Source organism: Setaria viridis, chromosome 8 (assembly GCF_005286985.2).
Source record: "Setaria viridis chromosome 8, Setaria_viridis_v4.0, whole genome shotgun sequence".
NCBI lineage: Eukaryota > Viridiplantae > Streptophyta > Magnoliopsida > Poales > Poaceae > Setaria > Setaria viridis.
In genome coordinates this window covers 2,536,470-2,562,752 of record NC_048270.2, presented here as the reverse complement: position 1 = coordinate 2,562,752, position 26,283 = coordinate 2,536,470, and the positions used below count along the sequence as shown (strand labels likewise).

Sequence of the window (26,283 nt, the reverse complement as noted above, 5' to 3'; positions counted from 1 at the left end):
CTGATGAGGGGGCTAGAGCCAAGCCTCAACAAGAGGAGCTGCCCAGGGATGACAAGCTCCCAGAGAGGTCTGTCGAGGATGCTGACCTTGGTGTGGTTCATGAAGATGAGCCTGACCTCGAGGATTTCTTCGACACGGATGTAGCAGAGGACGTAGCGCGGGATAAGGTAGACCTTTACAAGCTGCGAAAAATATCCATGGACGCCGGCGAGCTGTTGTTTGTAAGTGCATTTGCCAACTTGTGTTTAAATCCAAGTTTCCTTGAAGAATTCTGGATGTTGAAATGTAAACAGAATCTGGCCACCCGTGAGTGGAAGAGGACAAAAGGGACTCGGCGGGCCAAGCATTATCGTTTGAAAGCGGAGCGCCTTGAAGCCGAGCTCCAGAAGGCCAAAGAGGACGTTGCCAACCAGCTCCTATAGAAGAGCCTGGAGAAGGATGTGCTCGCTGCGCACATAAGAGGTATGCTGTGCCGACCTGTTTTAATCAGTTTTGTCCTTGCCACCCTAATGCTGATGTGAACTTGTTTGGGCACGCAGATGCCGTGATGAGGGAGCAAAGACTCCACTGGTACCTCAAGGAGTGCGAGGACTCCAATGCACGCCTTCAGCAAGAGCATGACACAGCGGTCAAGCGTGAGTATGCGGTATCACAGAAGCTGGCCTATGAAGTCAATGCGCATCGTTATGCATGCATCACAACACCTTTGCACGACATGCTTCACAAGCATCATTATGCATAATTGAGCATCATGAACATTCTTTTGTGCATAGTTAAGCATCATGAGCATCACTTGTGCATAAATAAGCATTTTGACCGTGCATTACTTAAGTTTCCAGAAATTTTTATTTATTGTTGAAAAACCAAATTTGTGAAGCAACCCCAATTTATTCTACACAAATATGCCTCCTGTTATTTTATTCAAATACTAGATACCATCTAGTGATTTTACAAATTTGTACCCAATTTTTCAGAGATGTTTGATTGTGCTAAAAGTTCATTTAAAGTTCAATTTTAGCTATTTTGTTTTGTCAATTTTGTGGGTGAGTTGGACGTCGGGTTCCTTGAGGGGGGTGTATGTGACACCCGGCCCAATTTGTTGGTCCAGTGTGGTCCATGAGCGCATGTGCGCATGTTTAATACCATCTTGCTAGTTGAGCAAGGGTGGAGCCAACTTATCAGTCTTTGTCAACTAGCCATAGCACCTTCAGGTTAGCGAGGAAGTCCTTCATACTCTCGAGAAAAACAACGCCAGGATGGGATGCCATCGAGGTCGCCAAGAGGATCTCGCAACCACTCCTACCTAGCGCGCCAACTGTCGAATTTATAAGCCCAGCAGTCTACCAGGGGTTTACCCAAGTGGTTGATTTGTAGGTGAGGGCGATTGCGAAACAAAGAACTCGAAGGTGATCGCGAGAACACGAGGGATACGAGGGTTTTAGACACGTTCGGATCTTTGGAGAGTAATACCCTACGTCTTGTATACGTGGATTGTATTGCTCGGGATTGTTTGATGTTGGGATACCCTCAGCGGTGCCCTTAGCCACCTTATATAGGCTGAGAACTAAGAGTTACAAGTCGGTTTGAATCTAATCTACTCGGTAGTTACATTAAAAATTACTCTGAGTCGGACTACAATACACGTTTCATGATATCCGAGTAGATTTGAATTATCTTGTTATTTTGTACTCCAAATCAAGTAACTACATGTTATCAGCCGCACGCCTTGATCGAGCACCACTCGTACCAGTATCCTGATCGGTAGAAATCGGTAGAAGCCCGGTACAAGTCTATGGTACCCTCACTCACCGAGGGGTAATCGCCTGATCGGATGGATGGGTTTCGCCAAGGCACCGCACTGCCGAATCGGTGGCGCGCTGCTGCTTGGTCTTCTAGGCCCTTCCGCCCGGCGTCCATCCCCGGCCACCCGGACTGTTCATTGTCGAGGCACGTCGCGCCGGTGCTGGCTGACATGCGGGGCTCCGCTCCCTCCAAAAGCGAACTCAGCTCACGGGCCCAACCCAGGCGCGCCAGCAGTGGCGCCCATCCGCCCTCACGTGTGCAGTCGCGAAGGCCACGTCACCGAGACAAAGGCACTTCCGCACCTGGTGGGGAATCACCCCAACTGACCAGTGGACCCCACAGCCCCGAAGGCCTCGGGCCACGAGCCCGCCTCTCTCGACTCTCTGCATGCTGGTCGCGGCGTTGGGTCGCTCCGCGTGTCCCTCCACGGCCTGCTGCGTGGAGGAGAGCGCGCCGGGCTGCTGCCGCCTCGCCACGTGGCGATCGCGGACGGGCGAGATTGGCTCGTGCCTGCCCCATCGGACGCTCCCGGGCGAGGTCGCGGCGCGGGCACAAGACCACCTGTCCTGCTCGGCTGCTCCCCCACACCCCGCCGCGCCGCCTCTGGGAGCCGGGAGGGATCGGAGGAGATATTTATTCGGGGGCCCCCAGCCCGGCCGTACTCGCTTTGGCTTGTCACCGTCGAACCCAAGCGGTTAAGCGCAAGCTCGGCTCGGCTGCCCCCATCCCCCACCCCGCCGCTCTTACAAAAACCTCCCTCTCCCCTCCTCTTGCTCGGCGATCCATCTAATCGATGCGAGGAGGCCACTGTTGACTCCCATCCCTCCCTCCCCCCTGCCGCCATGTCTGACGACAGCGACGGGCAGAGGCAATGCCGCCGCGGCGTCACCGTCGACGTCGAGCTCGACGCCGCCATGGCGCTCGCCGACATGGCCGGGGTCGGGCCGGCTGCCACCCCTGGCGGCGGCAACCACCCGCGCCCTTCTCATCAGGTGAAGTCCATCCCCTCAGAGTCGAATTCGATCTCGTCCCTGGCCTCTCACCCACTTGCCGTCGCTACATGATTCAATTCTTGACGGTTACTGCTTTCCAGGCTGCCGCCGCGGCGCCGCCGACAGCGGAGGGAGAGGACGATTTGGCGAGCACGCGGCTGAGCCTTGAGCTCGGCAAGGTCGGCATCCAGTCCGCGTCCCCCTGCTCCAGCAGCTCCAGCGCCGGCCACCCGCACCCCCAGCCTTCGGCACAGCATCAGCCGCACCCCGTGCCCGAGGCAGCGGCGACGGGGTACGGCCCCCGGCCCCGGCACACGCTCACCGAGGTACCCTACTCGCGCCGCGCGCTCGCAATTCCGGTGATCTCTCCCTTTCACCAGCGCGCCGTTCATATGTGTGTAGGCCGAGAAGGAGGCGAAGCGGCTGCGACGCGTGCTGGCCAACCGGGAGTCCGCCCGCCAGACCATCCTCCGGCGCCAGGCCATCCGCGACGAGCTCGCCAGGAAGGTCGTCGACCTCTCCTCCCAGAACGAGAACATGAAGAAGGTGCGACCGATCTTCAGATTCCGTTACTTGCGACAGTAGTGTGATTGATTGTTGTACAACCTGCTGATGATCACCATCCAGCTGACGGTCGTGAAAGTTTCTTGTCTTATTCCTATGACCCTGACCTGACCTGTTGGTGTGCAGGAGAAGGACATGGTGATGCAGGAGTACCTCTCGCTCAAGGAGGCCAACAAGCAGCTCAAAGAACAGGCACACCACCATCACCACCATCGCTTTCGCTTTCGCTTTAATCCTGTACTTGCTTGACTAGACAGATTACGTCGTCCGCTGCATGATCGACGATTAAACAACTGTATTATCCAAAGCATGATGTTGCCATTGTTAGGCAGACAGGAATCTAGTACGTTCCAAGCCTCCAGTTGTGCCCCTCGACGGAGGCCACATGACACCCAAAGCTTTTCTGGCCACTACAAGGTCGATGCCGTACACCTAGCTGCTACGGAGGAGCATGCTAGTTGTGGTTGTGGTGCTCGATTTGTGTTCGTTGTCAAAGTGCTTCTTGCTGTTGTACGCATGTCACGCTGACAGAGACATCTTATATCGGATAATGATAGAACGAACAATCTCTTCCTTCTTTTCCTTTTCCTTTCCCTGGCCTTTTGGTCGGCACACCCAGCTCAGTAGCTAGCTCGGTGCAATGCCGACGCTGGCCGCATGGGGTGCGTCCGCGTAGGGTAGTCAGCTCAGGTGTTCTCCCTTCTAGTCGGTTCAGCAGACTGGCCTTCCCTGGGGAGAAAAGTTGCTGCACGCAGCCGTGTCCTCGGTGTCGTTTGCAGCGTCGCGCGTCACCTGGTCACCGCACCACGTCGGCACAGCTCGTCTTTTTGTCGCCGGAGTTATCGGTCCTGCTGTCACACCACGTCGGAATTAGCTGTTTCAGAGCCGAAGAGGCGCCGCAGGTCCTGATCGATTCGTCACTTCCAATTCTCTGCAGGTGGCGAGGACGACCAAGAAAGCCCCGGTGACGACGGCTGTGACCGCGGCGGTGCCCATGCACGTGGCGGCAGCGCAGCAGCAAGCGGCGGAACCCATGGCGGCTGCGGCGGCGTCGCCGCCGGCCACGCCGCCGCAGCCGGGGTTCCTGTACACCGCGGCGCCGCCGGTGCCCTACGTCTGGGGCTCGTGGCCGCCCGGCGCCGGGTACGAGCACCACCACCATCACGGCAGCCCACCGCCGGCGCTCTGCCTGCCGCCCTGCGCGTGGTACTACCCCGTCGTGGCGGACCCACGCGGGTCGCCGTCGGCCGCGTACGCGGGGACGCAGCAGCAGCAGCAGGCGGCGTTCCAGCCGGAGCCCGCGGGGAGCGGGGGCGGGAGCCCGGCCGGCGGCGCGACGGCCGAGGAGGACACCGACGACGACCCCTGCTCGCTCACGCTTGGCCTCGACATCGCCGCCGACAAGCGGAGCGCGCCGGTCAGCATCGACGCCCGGGGCGGCGCGGGGCCGAGCGACAGGGACAAGGCGGCGACGGCGGCGGAGGCGAGGAAGCGGAGGAAAGAGCTGACCAAGCTCAAGCACATGCACGCCGCCGGCCGCCCCGGGGCCGAGCAGTGGTAGTAGGCGCGCGGCACGGCGGCAGGCATTGACACACTAATGACAGGGGGCTCTTGCACTACGGCATAGCATTGGTGATACGGCGGCGACGGTGACTCCATTGGATCGATCTGATCTCTTCTTTGGATCGATTGCTTTCGTGTTTCTTTTGGTTTAGGTAGGCAGGATGCAGGAAGGTTTGCATGCATACGCATTTGGTCATGTTTCTGAAGCCTCAAGGCAATTGGAGGAGAGGAAATGTTTTCTGTTTTTCGTAGTATTCTTTGCTGCAATATGTAACTGGAGAAGAAACAACTACTAAGCTAGTAGTATTAGTATTTCTCGATGATGTAGCATCGGAGGTCATGTGTAATGTAACGATTCTTTCTGTAGGATTTTTATACCACCAGCGAGCAAGATTAAGGCAATACAACGTCTCCTTTCAAGGATATGCATGAGCCTCAGATTTCGTTCTTATTTCTCACTACCCGTAGAAAGGCATGATTTTTTTCACACAGGAGCGAGACAGAAACAAGGGGATTGGTCAGCACAAGTTTAGCTTCATTCCTGGTAAGCAAACACTCTTCTCATTTTCGAATTTGAGGCATTCAGATTCATTCAGTTGTGCAGTGCGTATACCCAACAAGACGAAAGTTGTGCAGTACTTCCTCCGCGTAAAAAAAAAAACAAGTTATTATGTGCAGTACTTCCTCCGTGTCAAAAAAAAAAACAAGTTATTATGTGTGATTAAATATTTTGAGTAACTTGTTTTTGGGACACGTATATAAGAGGAGATTTCGCCTTGCTAAAAAGTGGAGCTTGCGGGTAATTTGTTTGGAGAAAAAGCCGGATTATTAGATATTCGCCGTGGTTAATGTTAAGTGCCATTGGATCTACCGTAGATCATATAATCTGGGTAAAAAAAATCACATCCCAATCCAAACTCTTTGGATTATCGTGTATTTTTCCTAGATTTTTGGAGGGTAATGACTGCTTTCCAGCCGGCTGTAATTTCGTCCACCTGCACGGACTCGTCAATCTGCGCTGACTCATTCATTGCGCAAACAGGTTTTCCATGTGCGCGGGCCCCACAATGTGCTGATATTCTCTCCGCCATTCCTTCTTCCCAACAGAGGCACTCTTATCTTCTTCACCCCTCTCTCTCTCTACCTCCAGTATCTTCACCAAATGGTGGTGAGGGAGTGGCGCGCGCGCGCGGCGGCCCCCGGTGAGGGCCTGCGGCGGCGGCCTCCAGGGCGTGCGCGACGGCAGCCCCCCCGGCGACGGAACGCGGCGGTGGCCCCCGGCGAGAGCCTGCGGCGCTGCCCCCGCGGCGGCCTCCCGGCGAGGGAACGTGAGGACGGCCCCCGGCGAAGGCCTGCGCAGCGGCGCCCCCCGCGGAGGCCTCCAGGGCGCACGGCGGCGACCCCCGGCGAGGGACCCACGGCCGCGAGGAAGGGCTCGCAAGGGTCGTGGTGCCGTCCTGCACCAGGGGCACGCTCACTGGCTCTCTCTCGAGTGGTTGTGATACTAGCATTTGTCTGAGTTTTTGCTCCCTGGTTCCTGTCCTCCTGATTTAGGCAATAAAATGGACCTGATTAGGCAAACATGTTATTCGAGACAAGCAAAAATATGGTTCCCGATAAGCAACTTAGTAGTCCAGGTTTCAGATGCCAATTACATGAATTGTAATTTTGTGGATGTGTTCATTTCTGTTTGTGAAGTGAACTGTGAAGTGAAAGTGCTACATTTGCAGGGACTTCATCTCGGTTGTTCCCCTTTCAGTGAAGAAACTATGTGGCTTTAAATGATGTTAATTTGCTTATACATTTGTTCTAAATTGCTTCTAAGTTTATTGTAATATGCGTTTAGCTTTTAACAAAACTGCTTGGTACTGTATGAGAAAAATAGGAGAAAAACATATTGAAGCGAGATCTTGAAGCTTTTGCTGAGACCAACACGATGGTGCAATCAGATTTTGGTTTTGATGCTCGGTTGTAAAGACACGGATTTTTTAACCTGGCAATCTTTTTTTTTTTTTGAATCTTACTGGTGGAGTTGCTCTGCCGCGTTCGGCTAGGCTGAATCTAGCTGGCTAGGCTGTTTCGAGCTAGGCTGATAAGTGCAGTCGTTTGGCAGTTTGGCAGTTTGGCAGCCATACACGCAGCCGTTCGGCTGCACTACTAGCACCGACGCTTGGCCTTCTTTCCTCTTCCTCTCTCATTCTCTTCCACGCTTCGCATCTCTATCCACTTCCCTCTCACCCCTTCTGCATTGCGTCGTACCCAACGTCTCCCTCCCCGACGACACCTTCCATTTGTCCTCGATGCGGCATCCACGAAGCAGATCTAACACGAGATGAGCTTTTCGTCGCCTGTGCCGGACCATTCGCCCCCACCGTGTAGGAAGGTCATCTACCCGCAGCGTCGAGACACACGGGGTCAAGCCGGCGGCTAGGGATCCAGCTCGCCATCCAGCACGCCAGCCGGGATCCGGGCTTGCGGCGGCGTCCGTCTCCACCGCGGCACCCCCTCGCCTGACAACTCGAGCAAGAAGTCCAGCAGCAGATCTCCCATCCGCCACATCCCGGCCCTAGTGTCGCCATAGCCCGAGGAAGCCCCCCATTCAGATCCAGGTAATCCCCTTGTTTACCGCCATATGCTTCTTCCTCAAGATGACTGAAGCTGGACTGCAATAGGAAAAGGAAATATTTAGAGTGATGTTATTGGATCTAAAGCCTGCTCATTGTTGAGGCAGGTGAATGTGTGGCGGTAGGCCTTGGGTACAAAATTGAATACCTTAGAAGCGTATATTATCCTGTTATTGATTACTATTGGTACATATGGGTGTAGGTTCATATTTTCTCTCCACCTCTAAAAGTTTCCATCGGACTCAGATCGTTGTCCCCCTCACTTGATGAATCACATATAAATTGATAAAGCTCATTCAAATAAAACCTGAGAATGAACTGATTAACTTGTTAATTTTCTCTGTTTGGGTAAACTGCACCTACTAGTACTATTAATTGCTCTATGAATGGTCGAAATGGTTTCGAAATCATATATACACATGTTTTTTTACATTCTTTGCTTTGGAATGATATATATTCATCTGTACAAATGATGACCACAAATACTAAAGGATGTCAAATATAAGTTGTTTTGAGAGAATTCATCTTAATTACCTTCTTGCTTGTCCGGACCTGCTTAATGTTAGTTATGTTTTAGACCAATCGTTGTCTGAATTAAGAAGTTTATATTATTTGCCATTGTCAAGTTTTTTATGTGTGCTTGTACCTTTCCTAAGAATTCTTTCTTGTTGCTTATGTAAATGCCTTTTTGGGTTATTTCTACAGTTAACAGTATGTGATCCAACCTTAGTAGCTAATGTTATATCTTCTGCTTGGTCAAGAACTTGAGCTATAATTCACCGACAGGAAACTTACCACCTGATTTAGGCCAACCTTCACTTGTGTCACTGTAAGTTTATGATTTCTTCTTGTTCATGAGATCCAAAATAATAATACTGGATGCTGCAAAGATAAAAACATGATGTGCTGTCATTGCAGCTATCATTCTTCTGCAGCATGTTGATGGAGATAATAGCATACATGATGCTGAGACAACCTAACATTATCTTTTCAACCTAATAGCAAAAACAATATTGAATTAAGTAAATTTTCTTAAATTGCATGTATTTTTCTTTTTCATCTGATTAGTCATTTGGTTTACTATTTGAGCTCATGTGTTTGCTCATAACAAAAGATCAAATATTTTGATTTCCCTTCCCTATTAAGGTTTTTGCTTGATGTACGTACAACATCCCGACCTTTTGCCATCTCATTCAAATGAATGAAATTGGATATGCATGTGGTTGCTTTTATTGGATTAGTAAATACATTCTGGTACTTTAGGCAAGTTTTCCTCATGTTCATATATCACTTTTTATTTTACTTATACTGAGAGATATTTGTAGCCCCCATGAACACAATTATTAACTTACCACTTCATGAATTTATCATATTGTGTTTCCTTTGTAACAATTCAAAATATAGGATTACATTCCTGAATTAACTTAGTATCTCAATGATGCCAGTCAGTATACCTGTTAATTACTCATTAGTGTATGTCTCTACGAGATTTGCATATTGCCATGATTAGTATGCCTGCCTGTCAGATTCTGGTCCTTTTATCTATAGATTATATTTCTGGCTTGCATAAAGGTTTATGCAAGTTTATTGCTTCTCTGAATTGGATTGTCCTCAACTGCTTCAACTAAATTTCGGTACAATATTGAGTGCAAATTTGAAGCATTAATCTAACAATATTTTCTTTTGCACATATGCAGTCCTCTGCAGCAAGCCTACTTCCAGTACACTTTTGTCCTTCGCAATGGTACCCACACTGGCATCATCATCCACTTCTTCATGCTCTCCCCTACCAACCTGTCTATACAATCTCCGTTACAAATGCGCCAAGACAACTACTAAGGCAAGTGACATGTTCATTACGTACTGAGTTTGTCTACTTTTATGTTTCCTGCGTTTTTTGCTTTGTTAAAATAAAATTGCAGTTCCTACCTACTCAAACTATGCATTGTACAACTGGGCTCAGATGGCTAGCAGCCGTGCCAATTGGGATGAGAAGACAATGAAAACATTCCTCGACCTCTGCATTGCTGAGAAGAACCAACTAAATTGGAGCAACAAGTGCCTAACTAAGTTAGGATGGCAACACTTCTACCGTAATTTCAAACAACAGACTGGTCTGACTTTAGGCAGCAAGTAGCTGCAGAACAAGCTGAGCACCATGCGAAGATCGTTCATGAATTGGAGGGACCTGCAAGTCCAATCAGGCCTAGACCGTGACAAACATACTGGTGGTGTGCATGTGATTCCACTTTTTGAGCTACCGCCGAAGGGGTACGTGCTGTCACCTTTGCAGTACTTCTTGTTCATTCAATTCTAGCAACAAATTTTTTCTAACATGTAGTTGCATGACCTACAGGTAACTAGTGTTGGTGCTGCCCAGACGAGTACTACTAAACCACCACCATTCCTTAACGAACTTTACATGCTATTTGGCCACACCACCCAAGACAGGGGGACCTTGCTAACTGCAGGAGGTGTTTGTGAGGCAACACCCAGTATGGGGACCGAGGACACTCCAGCAGACATGTACCTGGACCCCATGGCTACTAGCAATGCTCGTAATATGTCTAAAAGGTCAACCCAGGAGGAAGTTGTCGATAGTCCTCCAAAAAAGAAGAGTGGCAGCTTGGAGGACTACGTCAGAGAACTCTCCGAAACTGTAGCTACAAGAAGCCAGAAACGTCTCAGCCGTGAGCAAGAGGACCTGGATCTTGCAATGCGGATTTTAGAAGAAGATGGTATTGACGAGGGGTCTGATCTGTACTGCATGGCAATATATTTATGCAAGAATGTTGTGAATCGAAGGGCCTTCACGAAGATGAAAACCAGAGAGGGCTGCCTGCATTGGATCCAATTCAACTGGGAGAGGGAGAACAAGTAGTTCAGTGTGGCATCTGTTGGTTTTATTGTAGTGTTGTGTACTGATGGTAGGGAACAATGTCTTAGCATGTAATGTGGCCTCTGGCTTGAACAATGTGTTGTGTGTGATGTCTAATTTTCCAAGTTAAATGTGGTTCGTGATTTACATTACATGTGCATTAGTGAGAAAGAAGTTTTATCTTGCTTTTCATTGTACCAGGAAGGTGTGGAGGACCATTGAGGACCTATTCAGCCATCCAAGGAGGAGGACAGGGAAGCCATATTGACAGGTTTGAAATAGTTTGTTCTATAACTTGTGGTGGAACTTTTACTTTATAGACTTATGACTGAACCATTATTATCTATTCTGTGCACAGGTTGCTTGCATTATGAGCAGCGTTGAGGAATCAAACAGTGAACACTGGTAGTGATGTTAGCTCCATCGTATACCAGCTGGCGGGGGTAGCAGTAGCTGTAGCAGCATATGCAGCTGCGAGCAAAAGTCCTGATTCTGTGGTGAACCCGCCCGTGGAGTTGCCACGAAGCTACAAGAAACCAACGTTTTTGAACCCTCCACTTTCTTATTTGAATGACCGGACGTCAATGGGTTGAGCTAAATATGCGGGAAAGCTAGAGGTGCTACAACAATTTCCGTATGTATCCTGACGTATTCCTTCAGTTGCATGATATTTTAGTTAATTATCATGGGCTGGAATCAACACAAGGGGTCGAATCTATCAAGGCTTTAGCTATGTCCGTCTGGGCTTGTGGGACACAACAGGCTTCTAGACAGATTAGAGATAGATTTTAGCGGTCATTGGACACAGTTAGTAGGAATATGGCTCATGTGGTAGATGTCATGTTCTCATTTGCACAGACGGTTATCGCTCCAGAGGACCCGTCATACTCAACGGTTAATCATAGGCTCAAACCATATGCACTGTTCTTTGATGGGTGCATAGGTGCTTTAGATGGAACTCACGTTCCCGTACAAATCGGGCGTGAGTCACGTCTGGACTTCATTAATAGGAAAGGGTGGTTAAGATTTAATGTGTTAGCCATAGTGGATATGGACATGCGGTTCACATATGCAGGAGTGGGGAGGGCGGGGTCCAGTCATGACATGGCGGTGTTGAGGGACTGTATGGAGACACCAAATTACCCACATCCACCTCCAGGTATGTTAGTTGGCTAATTATGCTCTTGAAGAAACAATTGTAAAAGTGTTGCACTAATGGTGAATATATTTGATGTTGTGTAGGAAGGTACTATCTGGTGGACTCGGGTTATGCAGTTCATGAAGGCTATCTGGGGCCATATCGCAGTACGAGGTACCATCTAGAGGAGTTTCAGCCGCAGAGTTTGGAGGAGAAATTCAACTTCAACCATTCGAGTCTTCGCAATGTTGTGGAACGAGCATTTGGCGTGCTCAAATCGAGGTGGCATATTTTTCGAGAAGTACCATTCTATGATCGAGAGAGGCAAACAAAGATCATTATTGCTTGCTTTGCATTCCACAATTATTTGTTGCACCGTGCCGATGCAAGTACTGCAGATAGGAACATGGCATGAACTTCGGATTACGCTGTATCTGCATGGGTGGTAGCAAATGCTACACCTAATATGGCAAGTGTACGAGATTGGATTGCGGCAGGAATCTCCTTGATGTAGTTAACCGGTATGACTGGTTTTGGATTTTGGTTCTATACAAGTTTGCATAGATGTTGGTGATGACTGATGGCTATGCCAAAAGTGGTACATGCAGGTGGTGACAGCAAATTTTGACATTTAGGTAGCCAGGTAGTGGAATTCGAGCAAACAAACCCTAGCAATGGCACTGGATGCCTCGCTGTTGCCTCACTGTAATGTTCTATATCTATGTGTGTAGATGCAGTGCAGCTAGAAACAGGCAACTGCAAAGCACTAGCTATAGCCAACAGCTAGAAGCAGCAGCCAGTAGCCAGAAGCAGCAGCCAACAGCGCAGCCAGCCAAGCAGCTGCCGAACGGCCTGGTTGTCTCTGCCCGTCCAAAAAGGCAACAACAACAAAGGTTTTTATCAGTGTTAGAGTAGTAAAAGTGGACGGATTGTGGTTGCGGTTCCAAAAAAGGGTGGCTGTGCGATGATCTAATTTAGGGCGTGTTTGGTACTGCTTCGTTCCAAGTTTTGCATCTCCACTCCAGTTTCTTGTTGCCAAACATCTCTAGCTCCATTAGCACCAGTTCCAGAAAAAAGGTGGATCTAGGGGTGCTCCGAAAACTTCAGTTTCAAACCTTCTCTTGGACTTGGGGGTTAATTACCCACCATGCTACCGATTACACAATATACTATGTAGAACAAAACAGTCACTTCTTTCCTCCGGTCGCCCCCTTCCTTTCTCCCCTGTTCACCATGGCCGCACCGTCCTGCCATCCGCGATCGGGTCACCATCGCCCGACATGTCGTCCTCCGCCGCGCACCGTCGTCCCGCCCGTCGCCACCCTGACCGCTGCCGCCAGCCAAGGCCCGTCGCATCGGGGGTCGCCGCCGCCATTAGCATTCAGAGGTGGAGAGCCATGCCAGGAGACGTGGCAGCTCCGCCTCCGTTGCCGATGGCCACCGCTCGCTGCTCCCTAGCGGGGGCCGCCTCACCACCGGACGTCGCGGCGGGGTTGCCCCGGGCGCCCTCGCCGCTCCACGCGGGGGCCGCCGCTCGTCGCTCCCTCGCGGGGGTGCTGTGCCATGGAGTCCGGTGTACAGAAGCCGACGGCAACGATGGCGACGCCACCTCGGCCCTCTTCGCCGCGCGGGTCGCGGGTGCCGCACTAGACATAGAAGCCGATGGTGATGATGCAGACCCCACCTCGACCCTCGTTGCCGCGGCGGTCGCTGCGCCCTCTGTGAAGCCGAGGAACTCAAGGCTGTTATCTGCCACTCCGTGACTGCTCGTCCTGCCAATGGTCGCCGTGCGGTCCTCAGTCCCACGCCAGCCCATCTTGCTCCTCGCCGCCGCGTGCCCCTCCACCTCCCCGCGGTGGCGGCGGCAGCAGCAGAACCAACAGCAAAATACTACTGCCAGATAAGCAGATGCTATGACTATACCAAGGACAATCTGAAGCCATAGAGGGATCGGATCCAGCTCCCTAGAGAGTCCATTTTCAACATGCGAGTTGGGACTTGGGGGGAGTGGCACACTAGCAAATCCACGCAATCCGGTCTTCAATGTACACTGACGCGTGGATCGCACAATACAGGGGTATAATAGACAATGCACATAAAAATATCATGTTCCTAGAGCTGGAGTCCGCTCATTTGCCAAACAGGCGCAACGGCTCCATGTTTTCATGGATTTGGTGGAGTGGAGGTGAAGGAAGTGGATTTGGTGGAGTGGAGCTATTTTTTCTGGAACGGAGCAGTCCCGAACAAACCTTATAGCCGGCTATAAATTAGCCATGTCCTTTTTGAGATCTACCTTAGAAAAGACAACACCCCCCTCCAAATAAGAGCCGCCCCGGCCACTGTAGATATTTACATTTAAAAATAATTGCATCCAAATTACCTGGAGGTTGCTTCTTCTTCCTCTTCCATCTGCACCTCCTCTTCCTCCTTTTCTTCTTTCTCCTCTCTCCTCCTCCTCCTCTTCCCTTGGTTCCAATGGAGTTCTTGGCAGTAGTGGGGCTAGAGCCCTCCCAGTCCCCCTTTAGATCCGCTTCCCGCAAATTGTGATCAAGGATACAAATGAACTATATAATTACTGCATCCAGCTATGCAACCTCTAGGGACTTGAGTGGGCTTGAGTTCATTTTGAAAAGTAGCAGCAACACCATATTTGCAGCTCTAGGAGTCAACTCATGAATGTTGTAGGATAAGTTGTCTAGTTTTTTTTTAATCAGCCAACTACTTTATTCTAGGCTAAGCGTGGTGAGCCAGAAAGAAAATATGCTGTGATCTTGATATGGGCAAAAATTTGGGTAGAGAGATGGGGGTGGGATTAGTGAAATGTTCTATCATGGTTGGAAAAGAACAATGCGTTTTTGGTGTAGATGAAACATGGAAAGTGATTCTTGTCCTAACGAGAGAGGCTTCGCTCGGTAGTTTCTTCTCTATACTATATTCTCCAAGGGTTTGCAAATTTGAAGGACAAGGGGGCATATGGACCCTTTTGGTCGTAACTGAATTTTAGCTCTCCTTAAGAGGAAATGTCATATGTTGTCTACCATGACTACTTTCTCGTGGGCTGAAATCGATGTCATACGTCGAATTGATTTGGGCCTTAACCCTCCTTTTTTTTAAGCCAGCTGCACGTAAAAAGTGAATGTGTTGTTGGAGGAGAGAACTAAGGAGGAGGAAAGAAAAGAACGATGTGATAGCGCTCATGGCTTATTTAAATAATGGGCTAAAGATTATAATAAGGTAGATTTAATAAAAAATGGGAACAATCTGAATACCAAGAGATTTAATAAAAAAAGAACAATTTTATACCAGGATTATAGTGTAGTTGAATCGTTTGTTTTAAATTTTTATTATCTGTAAACTTAAAATAGTCATGTTTATCTAACTTAGGAGATAATAGAAAGCTAACTTATTATATTATTATTAGTTAGTACACAAACTATCAGGTTCGGATCAGTTAGAGCTTAGCAACTTTTCATAGGTTATGTTTTGTAGGGCTTTGGCCTCCATACAAAATGGTTTTGGTTTTGGCTTCGATGCTACAGAGCAACTTTTTTGTGGAACCGAACCGTAGAATAAAACATTGTTCAAGAGAAACAAAACTATATACGGAACAAATCATAGGGTCCGCGGGAAAAAATATACGCATGGAATTCAACTCCTTGAGTAAACATAAAAGTAAATAAGCGCCATGGCCAAAAGAAAAAATAATAAAAACAAAAACCAATACTGCACCATCAAATGGAAAAACACTAAAGAAAGAAAATAAAAAAGAAAGCTAAAATATAACTGGACTGACTTTATAGCTAAATGAGTGATAAGGTGGCAGGAGAATAAGACGCAAGGGAACCAAGCACCCCCCTTCAATGTTTTCGGCCCAACTTACACTGCAAAATAACGCTGCAAGATGTCCTCCTGCACTGCACCTTGTTCAGGCCGTGTGGACCATGATAACCCAGCAGAAATGACATGAAACTGGGCTCCAATTGTTTTTTTTAATGAATGCATAGAGTCCTGGAGGCCCAAAAGTTGTCGCCCAAATATTTTACCAGAAAGCCCAACAATGTTGAACATCACTCACGAGCTAAAATGCATGCACGCACGCAGCATGTTTTGTTTTGAAATTCCGAAGTTTTCTGATTTGAGCCACGGTTGGTTCTGGATTTTAAACTTTATTCATTCCCAAGTGGATTTTAACATAGGACCAAAACTGGCTAATAACTAGTACTTCCTTGTCCAGCAGGCTAATCTGCTAGCATAGCAACAGCACTGACCTAATGAACTTACACCTCAAATACTTCCCTTTAGGTTTAGCACGCACTCTACCTTTGTTAATCACGTTACTGATCCAATCAGTAGTTCTTAATCATCTGATTAATTTGGCCTAGGAGGCTAGCTTAAGCACGAGGCGTGTCAATTTGAGGGCCAATTAATGACACGGCTCAAGTCATCGACGACGCTAAAGCGGAGATCAGCCAGCGACTCCCAGTCGATGGCCGTGGCGCCGGAGTCTTCTTCAGCTCCGTCCACGACGACCCCTCGAGACTCCGATGACGTGCTGTCGTGGGAGTTCTCCGCCGCCTGCCCGTTGGCGACAACGCCGACTGCAGGCATCTGGCTCGCCGCCGCCGCCGCCGCCGCGGGTGGTGCCAGTACTTGTTGCTGTTGGTAGCAGTGGAGAGCTTGATCGACGCCGCCGGCCGGGTTGAGCGGCCGGCGGTCGAAGGACCTCAGCGTGCCGGTGCTGATGTACACGCGGCACACGCTGAACTCGTTCCGCAGCTGCACGCCGATCAGTAGTGACCATAATTATCAATACATAATTAATTACCATCGTCATAAATGCACAGCCACATCGCATGCGGCACGTACCCTGACGGGCGCCCCTGCAGCCAGCGGCGGCGGCGCGCCATCGGCGGCGGCGATGCGGTCGTCGTCGGCGGCCTTGTACTCGTTCATCTTCCAGCGGGTCTTGTTGCCCGTGGGGGCGCGGCCCTCGTAGAAGACCATGGTGCGCTTCTCCCCGATGACGCGGTTGGCCGGCGCCGAGTAGACGTAGGACGGCGACCCCGTGGCCTTCCAGTACCCCGACGGCGTGGTGCGCGCCGGCCGGCCGCCGTGCAGCTCCCGCTCCGCCCGCGGGCAGAAGAAGAACCACTGCTCCTTGTCACCCACGTTCGCGACTCCGGCCATCGCTGCATGCATCGATAGTATATGACATGTTGCGCATCATATATATATGTAGTCATCGTGATCATCCGATCGAGAGAAGGAGATCGATGAACTACGACGACGACTAACCCTGGAGCTCGGAGGGATGGTAGCTGTAGATGTCGACGACGGGGATGAAGTGCTCGACTTGTGGCCTGGTGCCGGCGAGGCGGTGGCGGAGGTAGAAGCTCAGCAGCTCCTCCTCCGTCGGGTAGAACCGGTACCCCGGCGGGAGCGGCGGATCGCTACTACTTCCACTTCCCATTGTTCTCTGCAATAGCATGAGCTCGATCGATCTTATTTCCTCCAACAAATTGCTCCTGATCAATCAAGAGTATATACTACTGCGTGCTCCTTTTGATTCTCGCTCTCTCTTTCTGGTGTAAATAATAATAATAATAATAATAATAATAGCGCGCAAATCAGAACTCGAGCAGTCGTATTTATAGAGGGAGGGAGTTCGGTGGCTACTACCTCCCTCACGCTTCGGGGAGAAGATTGACGAGGAGAAGCTTTGAAGAAGTTGCATGCCCGGCCATGGGCGCGTACGTTCCAGCGTTGACCTTGACCAAGAACCGGGGACGACCACGACTCTTTGCGATCGACATGCCAATCGCCATTGCCGTGCTACTCGCCACGCAGCCAGCTGGAAGTAGAGGGCAGTCACTGTCTCGTGTACATCCGGCGTACGCCATGCGGTAAGCTCGCTGCTCTCTCTGTTTTAGTATACAAACAGAATCAGAGGCCATGGCCCACGATAGGCCCTTTCATCAATGCTAACATAAATTTAGAGAGCCAATAATATCATCTCCTGTACTACCTCTCTTCAAAAGCAAGATCAATATCATATTCACTATTATTATTGAAAGTCGAACATGGTTTGCTAGCACACTTGCTTGATCCTATCATTGTGACCAATAGATTATAATCTACTTTATGAATTCCATGTCTATAAGATCTTATGATTATCGCAAAAGGAAGAACATAACAACCATTCATTTCGGTAAAAAAATAATAATATATAGAAACTGTCGTGGACGTTGACGTGATCTTAAAAATATATTTCTGACTACTATATCCGCCATACTCCCTCCGTTATAAATTATAGTTCACTTTAATTTTATCCTAAATCAAACTTTTGTAACTTAGACCAATTTTATAGGGAAAATGTACCACTAATATCTGCAACATCCAATCACCTGCATTAAATCCACCGTGAAATAAATGCTCTATGAAAAACATATTTCATTAAGAAAAAAAGAACGTATACTAGACAGTATATCACTCAGCATGAAGCCAAACAAGCTAACCGAGCACACAACTCGTTATGAACAAGGAGGTAGAAAAGAAGTGTAATATTGGCTTGGTTCAGTTTGTGGAAAAAGTCTAAGCCAAGCTTGTTGACGAGTGTTGACCTTATTTTCCACCCCTGCCGACCGCCAAAGAAATGAAAATAAATAAATCATTTTATTTTGGGGAAGGACATAGAGTAATCCCGTTGGGTTTGCGCTTGCTCCGTTTTGAGCAGTGATGGCATGCTTGAACCCAGATTATGCAAAAAAAAAGGAAAGGAAAGGGACGTGTGGGCCGGCCGGGTTGACTCGGAGTCAAGGCTACTTAATTAGCCATAACGGAAAAATAACAAGCATTCATTTTGGTAAACATAAAAATAGAAACTGACATGGATGTTGACGTGATTTTATTAAAAACATATTTCTGACTAATATATCAGCCCTACTCCCTTTGTTATAAATTATAGTTCATTCTGATTTTATCCTAAATCAAACTTATGTAACTTAGACGAATTTCATAGGAAAAATGTACCAGTTAGTATCTGCAACATCCTATCACTTTCACTAAATCCACAATGTACCACTTAGTATCTGGAACATCCTATCACTTTCACTAAATCCATCAAGAAATATGTTTTCCATAGAGCATTTATTTGGTACTATATATGTTCATATATTTTTTTTATCAATTTGACTTAGGACAAATTAAAACTAATTGAATTTTAATTTGGAATGGTGGAATTAATGAACAAAATTATACACTATTGTTATATTCCGGTTCTTATAAAATCAGAGGTGGTATCAACATTAGGGCACGATTGGAGCTGAATCCATCTGCTGGTGTTTTAGCGTTTCTCGAGAATTAATATTGCCGTGACCCAAACAAAATCTCAGGAATTAAGCCTGCGGAGAATATCGAAAACAGTAACCCAAGTTGATGTCCGGAAAATCACCAAACTTAGTTAACAAAGGTCAATTAATACAAAAGAAGTTTAATAGAAACGAATGGAACTCGGCATGAATTTTGCCAAAGGATGGACTTGTATATGTTGCATAGCAAGCTGAGCTTGATCACATATAATGGTACCATTCCAAATTTCATTGTTGAACTCGAGTTTGTGATAGTCGTATCCATGGAGCCAAACAAGCTAACTGAGCACACAGCTCGTTACGGAAAGGAGCTAGAAAAGAAGTCTAATCTTGGCCCGGAAAGGAAAGAGACCACGTGTGGGACCGGCCGGCCGGGTTGACTCGGAGTCAAGGAAACTTAATTAATTAGCCGTAACGCGGGCGCTGCTGTACTAGTTGCACGAACCGGTCGAGATATGGCATCTGGGACACGACGACGACGACGACGACGACGAGCCCGGCGAACCGAGTCGATCCATCACCAATCCGTGCACGCTGTCTGATGCAGGATAGGAGTACCTCAAACCAGGCCAGGGCATGCATTGTTTAACTAACGACAGCGTAGTAATTAACAAGATCATCATGCATGTCGTGACGATCAAAGAGTCAGATCAAGGTCTCGCACTCTTGTCTTCATGTGGATGCCGAAGTTGCAAACTTGTACTAATAATAGCAACTGCCTATTTTCTAAGATAATGAGATGTGAGACTTGTTGCGGCAGATAAACCCAGGAGACACTGATTGACTTGATAGGACGCTAATGCTACTTGGTCACTCATGCCGAGATGACTATGGTTCTATCTTTAGTGGTGAAGATTTTTTTTATGGAGATAAAATATTTTTTTTAAAAAATATTTGGCAAACGACTTTTCAGTGGCAATGCTGGTTATTTTAAGATAATTCGTACTTGGAGGGAGGAGACGCCGGTGTGTGAAGCCACCTTTTCTTTTGGTTCATGCCGTGCAGGATCTGTTTAGCAGAGCTTACGAGGCTGATTCTAGAAGAAGCTTTAAATGATATTTTATAGTTAAGTGATTCTAGGCTGATTCCGTGGAGTGATCTCTGAAATGAACTTTAAGTCTGGAATAATTTTTTAAAATTTAATAACTTACAAAATTATAAAGAACAACATCCAGTAATTAGGTACTTTTGATACTGAAAAGAATCAGTATATTATACTCCTCCTCGTATATTCAGAGAGTAGTGAATCACGCTGCTATCACGTGCTCGCAAGTGCGCGGTTTTAAGTTTAACCGCCGGTCCTCCGTGTAATACACATGCATGGCTTCGAGCTCTGACGTACTCCTACAGTAACATTTAGGCCATGTTTACTTCCCTTCAAACTTCCAACTTTGACACTATGCAAAAAGAAGATTCCCCATCACATCAAACTTGCGATACATGTATGGAGTACTAAATGTAGATGAAATCAAAAACTAATTGCACAGTTTTGTTGTACTTTGCGAGACGAATCTTTTGAGCCTAATTAGTCAATATTTGGACAATAATTCACAAATACAAACGAAACGCTACAGTTGCGCATTTATGGCAAAATATCAATTTTGCCTATCCCAAATTGGGAACTAAACAAGACCTTACTTTGGAGCCCTTCGTTCTGCTACCAATAGGATAGGCCGGGGCGCCGGGTACACGTTTACTGACGAAACGAACAAGCGGTCGCGGGAATGGCAAACACACTGGTTGTCCTTGTCTGGTTGCGCACAAATAATCGGCCCCCCTCCTTCAAGTCCAGCAGCAACATGGCAGCAAAGCAAGCATCAGATGCGTTTCACTTCCAGCTCCTCGCCACGCATCCTCATGCGCATTATTCCATTACCTGCCCAGAAATTTCAGCGCACTGAAGAGCAGAACATAATCTTCTGAAGATCTGGTCACACGACCCGATCACCCAAATGCTCTGCATCTACGCAGCACTGGCCACAACAAACAAAGACGCACAGAGATCCACTTGGCGCTAGCTGCGGCCTACAATGATTGGACATGGACAGAGCGCGATCGAGAGGAGTTTTTACTTGGCAGCTGCGTGCAGATGCAGCGGCAAATGCGCTGAAGCTTTCAGACGACGCCAACGAAATGATAACGGATCACTGCTGCAGCTGATGCAAAGCTACTGATGGTAGACGACACTGCTAGCGAGTGTAACTGCGGGCTTCTTCTTGGTGGCCGGCCCTGTCGTGTTGGGTCAGGAAGAAAGGGGAGCCCTAGTGGAGGACAGAGGACTGGACTGACGACGGTCGCGCGGCTACCTGCTCCTGCTCGTCGTCGTCGTCGTCTTCTACCTCGGCGTCGCTGTCAGCTCAGCTCGTTGCTTTAGCTTGCTCCGGGTATGAAACGAGCCATTAATTAACTAATAAGCTCGGAGGAGGACCCCAGTGTGCGTGGTCTAGCTAACTAACTATACCCGTCTGGCAGTCTCTCTCTGCCTGCTACCTGACGCGAACGCGACGGGGGCAAAGTTCATCCTCGCTCTCGCCAGCCGGGACGCGGTCTGCGATGACTACCGGAAGACCGAGCATTGTTACTAGGGCCCGATACTAATGTGAGTCCCCATTTTTAATCCTAGTAACAGGATCGGGTCTAATGGTTAGTTTTTCAGAACCCGTGACCTCCTTTATTATCGACTGTGAGCTCCAACCAGTACTAAAGTTTGCATATTAGTATCGGGTGGAGGTTCACCCAGTACTAACTTTCCTCCTATAAATCCGTCATCTTCTTGCTCTTGCCCAAGCCATTCACCACAAACTGAGGTTATTTGACTCGGTACTTAAAATCCCCATTTAATACCAAACTAATAATACGAGTTGCACCACCGGTACTGGAGAGTTAGGAATCGGTACTGAAGACGTCGTCAACAGTAAGAGAGCTTGCTGCGTGATGGATGGATCGATCGCCGCGACAGTGCGACAGGCAGCGACAGGAGAGGAGCGACCACCAGACTGACAGGTCTCCGCCGCTCCTGGACGAACGGAGAAACTAACGCGGTTTTTTTGGCGACGAGCTGAGCGCGCGTAAGCACGTCGCCTGTAGTCGCACGGTTGCTAGGCGCCATGCGTTTCCCTGTCTTGAATTCAAGCAGGTTCATCCCGGATCCCGTGTTTTTTTTCCTACTTCTCTGTGTTATGAGAATCCTGCGTTCCTCAGAGTGGCCCTGAAATAAAAACACCTGCAGGAAATTCAGAGGCGTCACCGTCAGGGCTTCACGGGACGTGTGTTGGATTCCTTTGAGATGAAGGGTTTTGACTCTCTTTTGTTTCAGGCTTTCAGTTGCCAGCACAGAGAGCTCCGGCTGACGGGCTGACAGGGGTGTTTGGTTCCAGGATTAAAGTTTACTCACTGTCACATCAAATATTTAGATACTAATTAGAAGTATTAAATATATGTTAATTACAAAACTAATTGCATAAATGGAAACTAATTCGTGAAAGATACTATTAAACCTAATTAATTCATGATTTTTAGTTTATCTGTCACTCAAACCATGTATGGATTAGCAGCGAGATGTGCTGACTGCCGACCGGACGATAGACCTAGGTGACGGCCAAATTATGCACACGGACTGTACGGACGAGCACAATCTTGGATTATTGGAGTCAACCAGTCAAAAGATCCACTCTCTTACCAGTTCCAGATGTGGAGAATGATCCTGAGAAAAATGCACACGGTTTGGTGAATGACCTCGCTCGCTCGCGCGCTCTGCCCTGCGCCACACTCTCAAGTCTCAAGTGTGAACTGATCCCCATGGTCCATCTGATTATTAGGCAGGCGATGCATTCTGACCGCTCTCCAGTAGTCCAGTCTCGATCATCGCCAAGGAATTGGAAACTTAAACTATCGTGGTTGCTGTCCTGTAACCATCGTTAGACCGCCAGTTCGGATCATTCTGTGTTCTTCTGCTCTCTTTCTAAGCTCGTACGATACGATTCGTGCAAGTACACGCGTGCATACACTTGTGGTCTCGCGTTCATACCAGATTCCATCAGTAGACATTGATTTCCAAGGGTCAGGTAAAAGCATCATGAACACATATACGTGCAAAATCTTTCTGCTGGCTTCTCAACTTCAACTCAACACTGGCTGGCTTCAAAGTTTTTTTGAGAGAGTCCGCTGGACGATGTCAAGACGTTCCATCAGTAATTCAGGGATTCTTGCTGCTGTAGTTACACGACGTAGGTCTTGTTTAGTTTCCAATTTGGGATTGACAAAATTGGTATTTTGCCATAAATGCGCAACTGTAGCGTTTCGTTTGTATTTGTGAATTATTATCCAAATATTGACTAATTAGGCTCAAAAGATTCGTCTCGCAAAGTACAACAAAACTGTGCAATTAGTTTTTGATTTCATCTATATTTAGTACTCCATGCATGTACCGCAAGTTTGATGTGATGGAGAATCTTCTTTTTGCATAGTGTCAAAGTTGGGAGTTTGGAAGAAACTAAACATGGCCGTAGACGCAAAAGGAATCGGGGTCTTCCTTAGCTTCCTTGTGGTGTCAAAGGCACTAGCGAGTTAGGCGGCCATACCCTGCTGTTGCCTAGCTTTCTCCAGGAAACAGGTAGCCGACCAGACCCAGAAACCCAGCAAGTAGGAGCTCAGAATTGGTCGCTTCCAGAACCGCAATGACATGGAAACCAGCAATAGGTTGGCCTGCAATTAGCCTCGTATCCGAGTGATTCGAGTAGCATCTGTGTTCCGTGGCCAGAGGATCAAGATCTATATATAGCCGTATTGTTTAGATTACAAGTTCGAATACCTTACATCTTATGTTGTAGCAGATTATAATAATTTGCATGCAATGTATAATCTATTACCTACATTTACCAACAATTTAACCCAAAGGTTTAAAATGATAGACAGAGCTAGGCGATTAACTTATACTCCCCCTCACGTTCAGCTTCCTTGGAGCATATGTGGAAATTGAAGTCGGCTACAATTATTTTATTGAATTGCATCTACTAGAATTTGAACTCGCGTCCTCTAGATTTGATACCATATTGAGTTACTCCGAGTATATATAGTCGGGACCTAATGGCCCAACAGCTAGAATTATGTTGGGGACAGACTAAGAAACACCATGGCCCACCTCCCGACCTCCCCTGGTCGGGAGCTAAGGGCCACAACCACCCATCTAGCTAGATCGGGGGCGGGGCCCGCAAGAGGCCCACAGCGTCCCGCCCACTCCTTGACTCAGGAAGACCAACATCGTACCGGGAGCATTAAATGCAGGGCGTGGCCTCTCTGACCGCCCCGTGCGGGGACATGATCTGGCGGAGGGAGCCGACCTTTAACCAAGGGGTCCGAGGGTGAGGCTACACCCGTTGAACTGCCCTGGACGATTTGCAGGACAATGCCACGCGCGGCTGTACGCACCCTGAAGTCATCATTATCCTCACCGCCAGGACAACCCGTCATGCTCAAGGTCATGCCACTACGCCAGACCCGGTACGAGCCCGCAGACGAGGCGGGACCTAGCATCAGTCGTAACATCGTGGATTGGCCGTGAGCAGGTCAGGGAAAGCCGAGGGAAGTGGCATGCCTCGCTCAGGCTGCTGATCGAGGCTCACCCACTCATCTCCGGTGCGGATGTCAGCAGCTTCTTCCGTCCCGTTCACTGGCACGGGGTTGGCAGACGGGACGGGACATGCCACAGAAGTAGGTCAGGCCGTGCGTAAGAAGCCCACGCTGCACAAGAGCCACCGTACAGGGCGTGCGAAGCCCACGACTGGTCAAGAGGATAGGGCAAGGAGGTCCCTTGGTGCAAGGCTACTCCGACCACGCCACGACCCCCGACCTTTAAGGTCGGGGACCACCTCCATTTGTCGATGTTTGTTGCTCCGTCCCTGGCCTATATAAGGGAAATCAGGCCTCCTTTCTCTCAATCACGCATTCAACGCATACTCTTACACATCACATGAACGCTTTCTTGCAAGCACCCCGTTGTAAGCCCTGTGCACTCGATCCAAGGAACATGACTCATGTCGAAATTGGACGTAGGGATCTTCCCGAACCAGTATAACTCCTTTATCTCTTGTGTGCTAGCCATCGGAAGTGAGGAGAGCGCGACGTATAATCACTAGTTGGCAGTTCGAAACCTCGAGAGGACCCATCACCTTTGCTTGCATAGTGGACTAAGGTTCATTTGCCGTGTCTCCGAGTAGGCCTTTCATTTTCTTGCCCTTAATTTAGCTGATAGGAGTTATGTGTCAGTTCATGATGAGATATTCCAGAACTTTCTTAAACCACTAAGTCCATTTCCTAAAGATGGGATACCTTGTATTACGATATTCATCACCTCTAATTTTATAGTACAACAAGAGGCATTGTTAGATGTGGGTGGAGGTGTGTGTTGCGGGGCTCGAGCTCCCCGCTCCTGCCGCAACAGTAGGAAAAGAAGGGAGAAAAAAAGAGGACGTGCCGGAGGAAGAGGTAGGAAAGATGAGCTCGCACTTTGCATTTGGCACTTAAGAAATGAGAACAATTCCACATGCCGCTGTACAAATTCACATCAGCTCACTTTAAAAAAAAATGCAGCCCATGAAAACACTTTAGAGTAGCGAAGCTCTTCAAAATTTGTGTAAGGAGAAACAAAAGAGAAATCAGCGTATGAGCAATAGTGGGTCGAGTTGCACAACCATACGCGTGCTAGTTTCTCCTTGCACATGTTTCTTTTTATCCAAGCTTAAATTTTGCATGCGCATAGATAATTATTGCATGTTGCTGGCTCGGTTGAAACTTTTGATGCACCAATCCAGATACCGCTATATATGTTTTGCAAGTTGCAACACATTAACACTATGTATTCCCTGGGATTCATTTGGAAAGGAAAACAAGAGTAAAAAGCACAAAGTTAAAAAAGGCACAGACTGTAGACCTTTTTTCTTCATAGATCGCATCATCATCCGAGAGAAAGCTCGCCAATATCGCTTCTAGACCAATCACAGGAAAAGATAAGCACCATTCAAAATTGCTTCCGTACTTGCATCAATGCATCATCATCATCACACACACGCACGCACGCACGCCTAGGGCTACAACTACAAGAACCGTATGTGAACCTTGTTGTGAAAGATAAGGCAAGAACAGCGTTAATAAGGCCATCGATCGGATGGGGGCAACACGGTCATTTTCAGTGGAAAGAAACCAGTTAATCTCGTGGGCTGTGGGCCGACCGTTGCAGACCCATTTCGGCCCATTACATTTTGTTCGCCGGGGGATGCCAAAATTAGAGTGGGATCGGATGGAATTGGACACCGGGCCCAGCAGCATGCATGCACGAAACGGATTACCATGATGCACG

The 26,283-nt window shown here is 48.3% G+C and overlaps 3 protein-coding genes across 3 annotated transcripts; 2 read left to right on the top strand and 1 right to left on the bottom strand.

Moving 5' to 3' along the window:
- The first annotated feature begins 2,401 nt into the window (after window positions 1-2,401).
- LOC117866566 (uncharacterized) lies at window positions 2,402-3,716 on the top strand. Its single transcript, XM_034750805.2, has 4 exons — window positions 2,402-2,795; window positions 2,897-3,121; window positions 3,198-3,341; window positions 3,486-3,716. The coding sequence occupies exons 1-4, from the start codon at window positions 2,646-2,648 to the stop codon at window positions 3,606-3,608; spliced, it is 642 nt and encodes a 213-aa protein (XP_034606696.2). The 5' UTR covers window positions 2,402-2,645; the 3' UTR covers window positions 3,609-3,716.
- A 332-nt stretch (window positions 3,717-4,048) lies between these two features.
- LOC140223592 (uncharacterized) lies at window positions 4,049-5,345 on the top strand. Its single transcript, XM_072295614.1, has one exon. The coding sequence runs from the start codon at window positions 4,354-4,356 to the stop codon at window positions 4,918-4,920; it is 567 nt and encodes a 188-aa protein (XP_072151715.1). The 5' UTR covers window positions 4,049-4,353; the 3' UTR covers window positions 4,921-5,345.
- Window positions 5,346-15,708: 10,363 nt separating this feature from the next.
- Window positions 15,709-17,252, bottom strand: LOC117833628 (NAC domain-containing protein 90). Its single transcript, XM_034713199.2, has 3 exons — window positions 16,858-17,252; window positions 16,429-16,751; window positions 15,709-16,338 (listed from the first exon to the last, which is right to left on the bottom strand). The coding sequence occupies exons 1-3, from the start codon at window positions 17,048-17,050 to the stop codon at window positions 15,970-15,972; spliced, it is 885 nt and encodes a 294-aa protein (XP_034569090.1). The 5' UTR covers window positions 17,051-17,252; the 3' UTR covers window positions 15,709-15,969.
- Window positions 17,253-26,283: the final 9,031 nt, after the last annotated feature.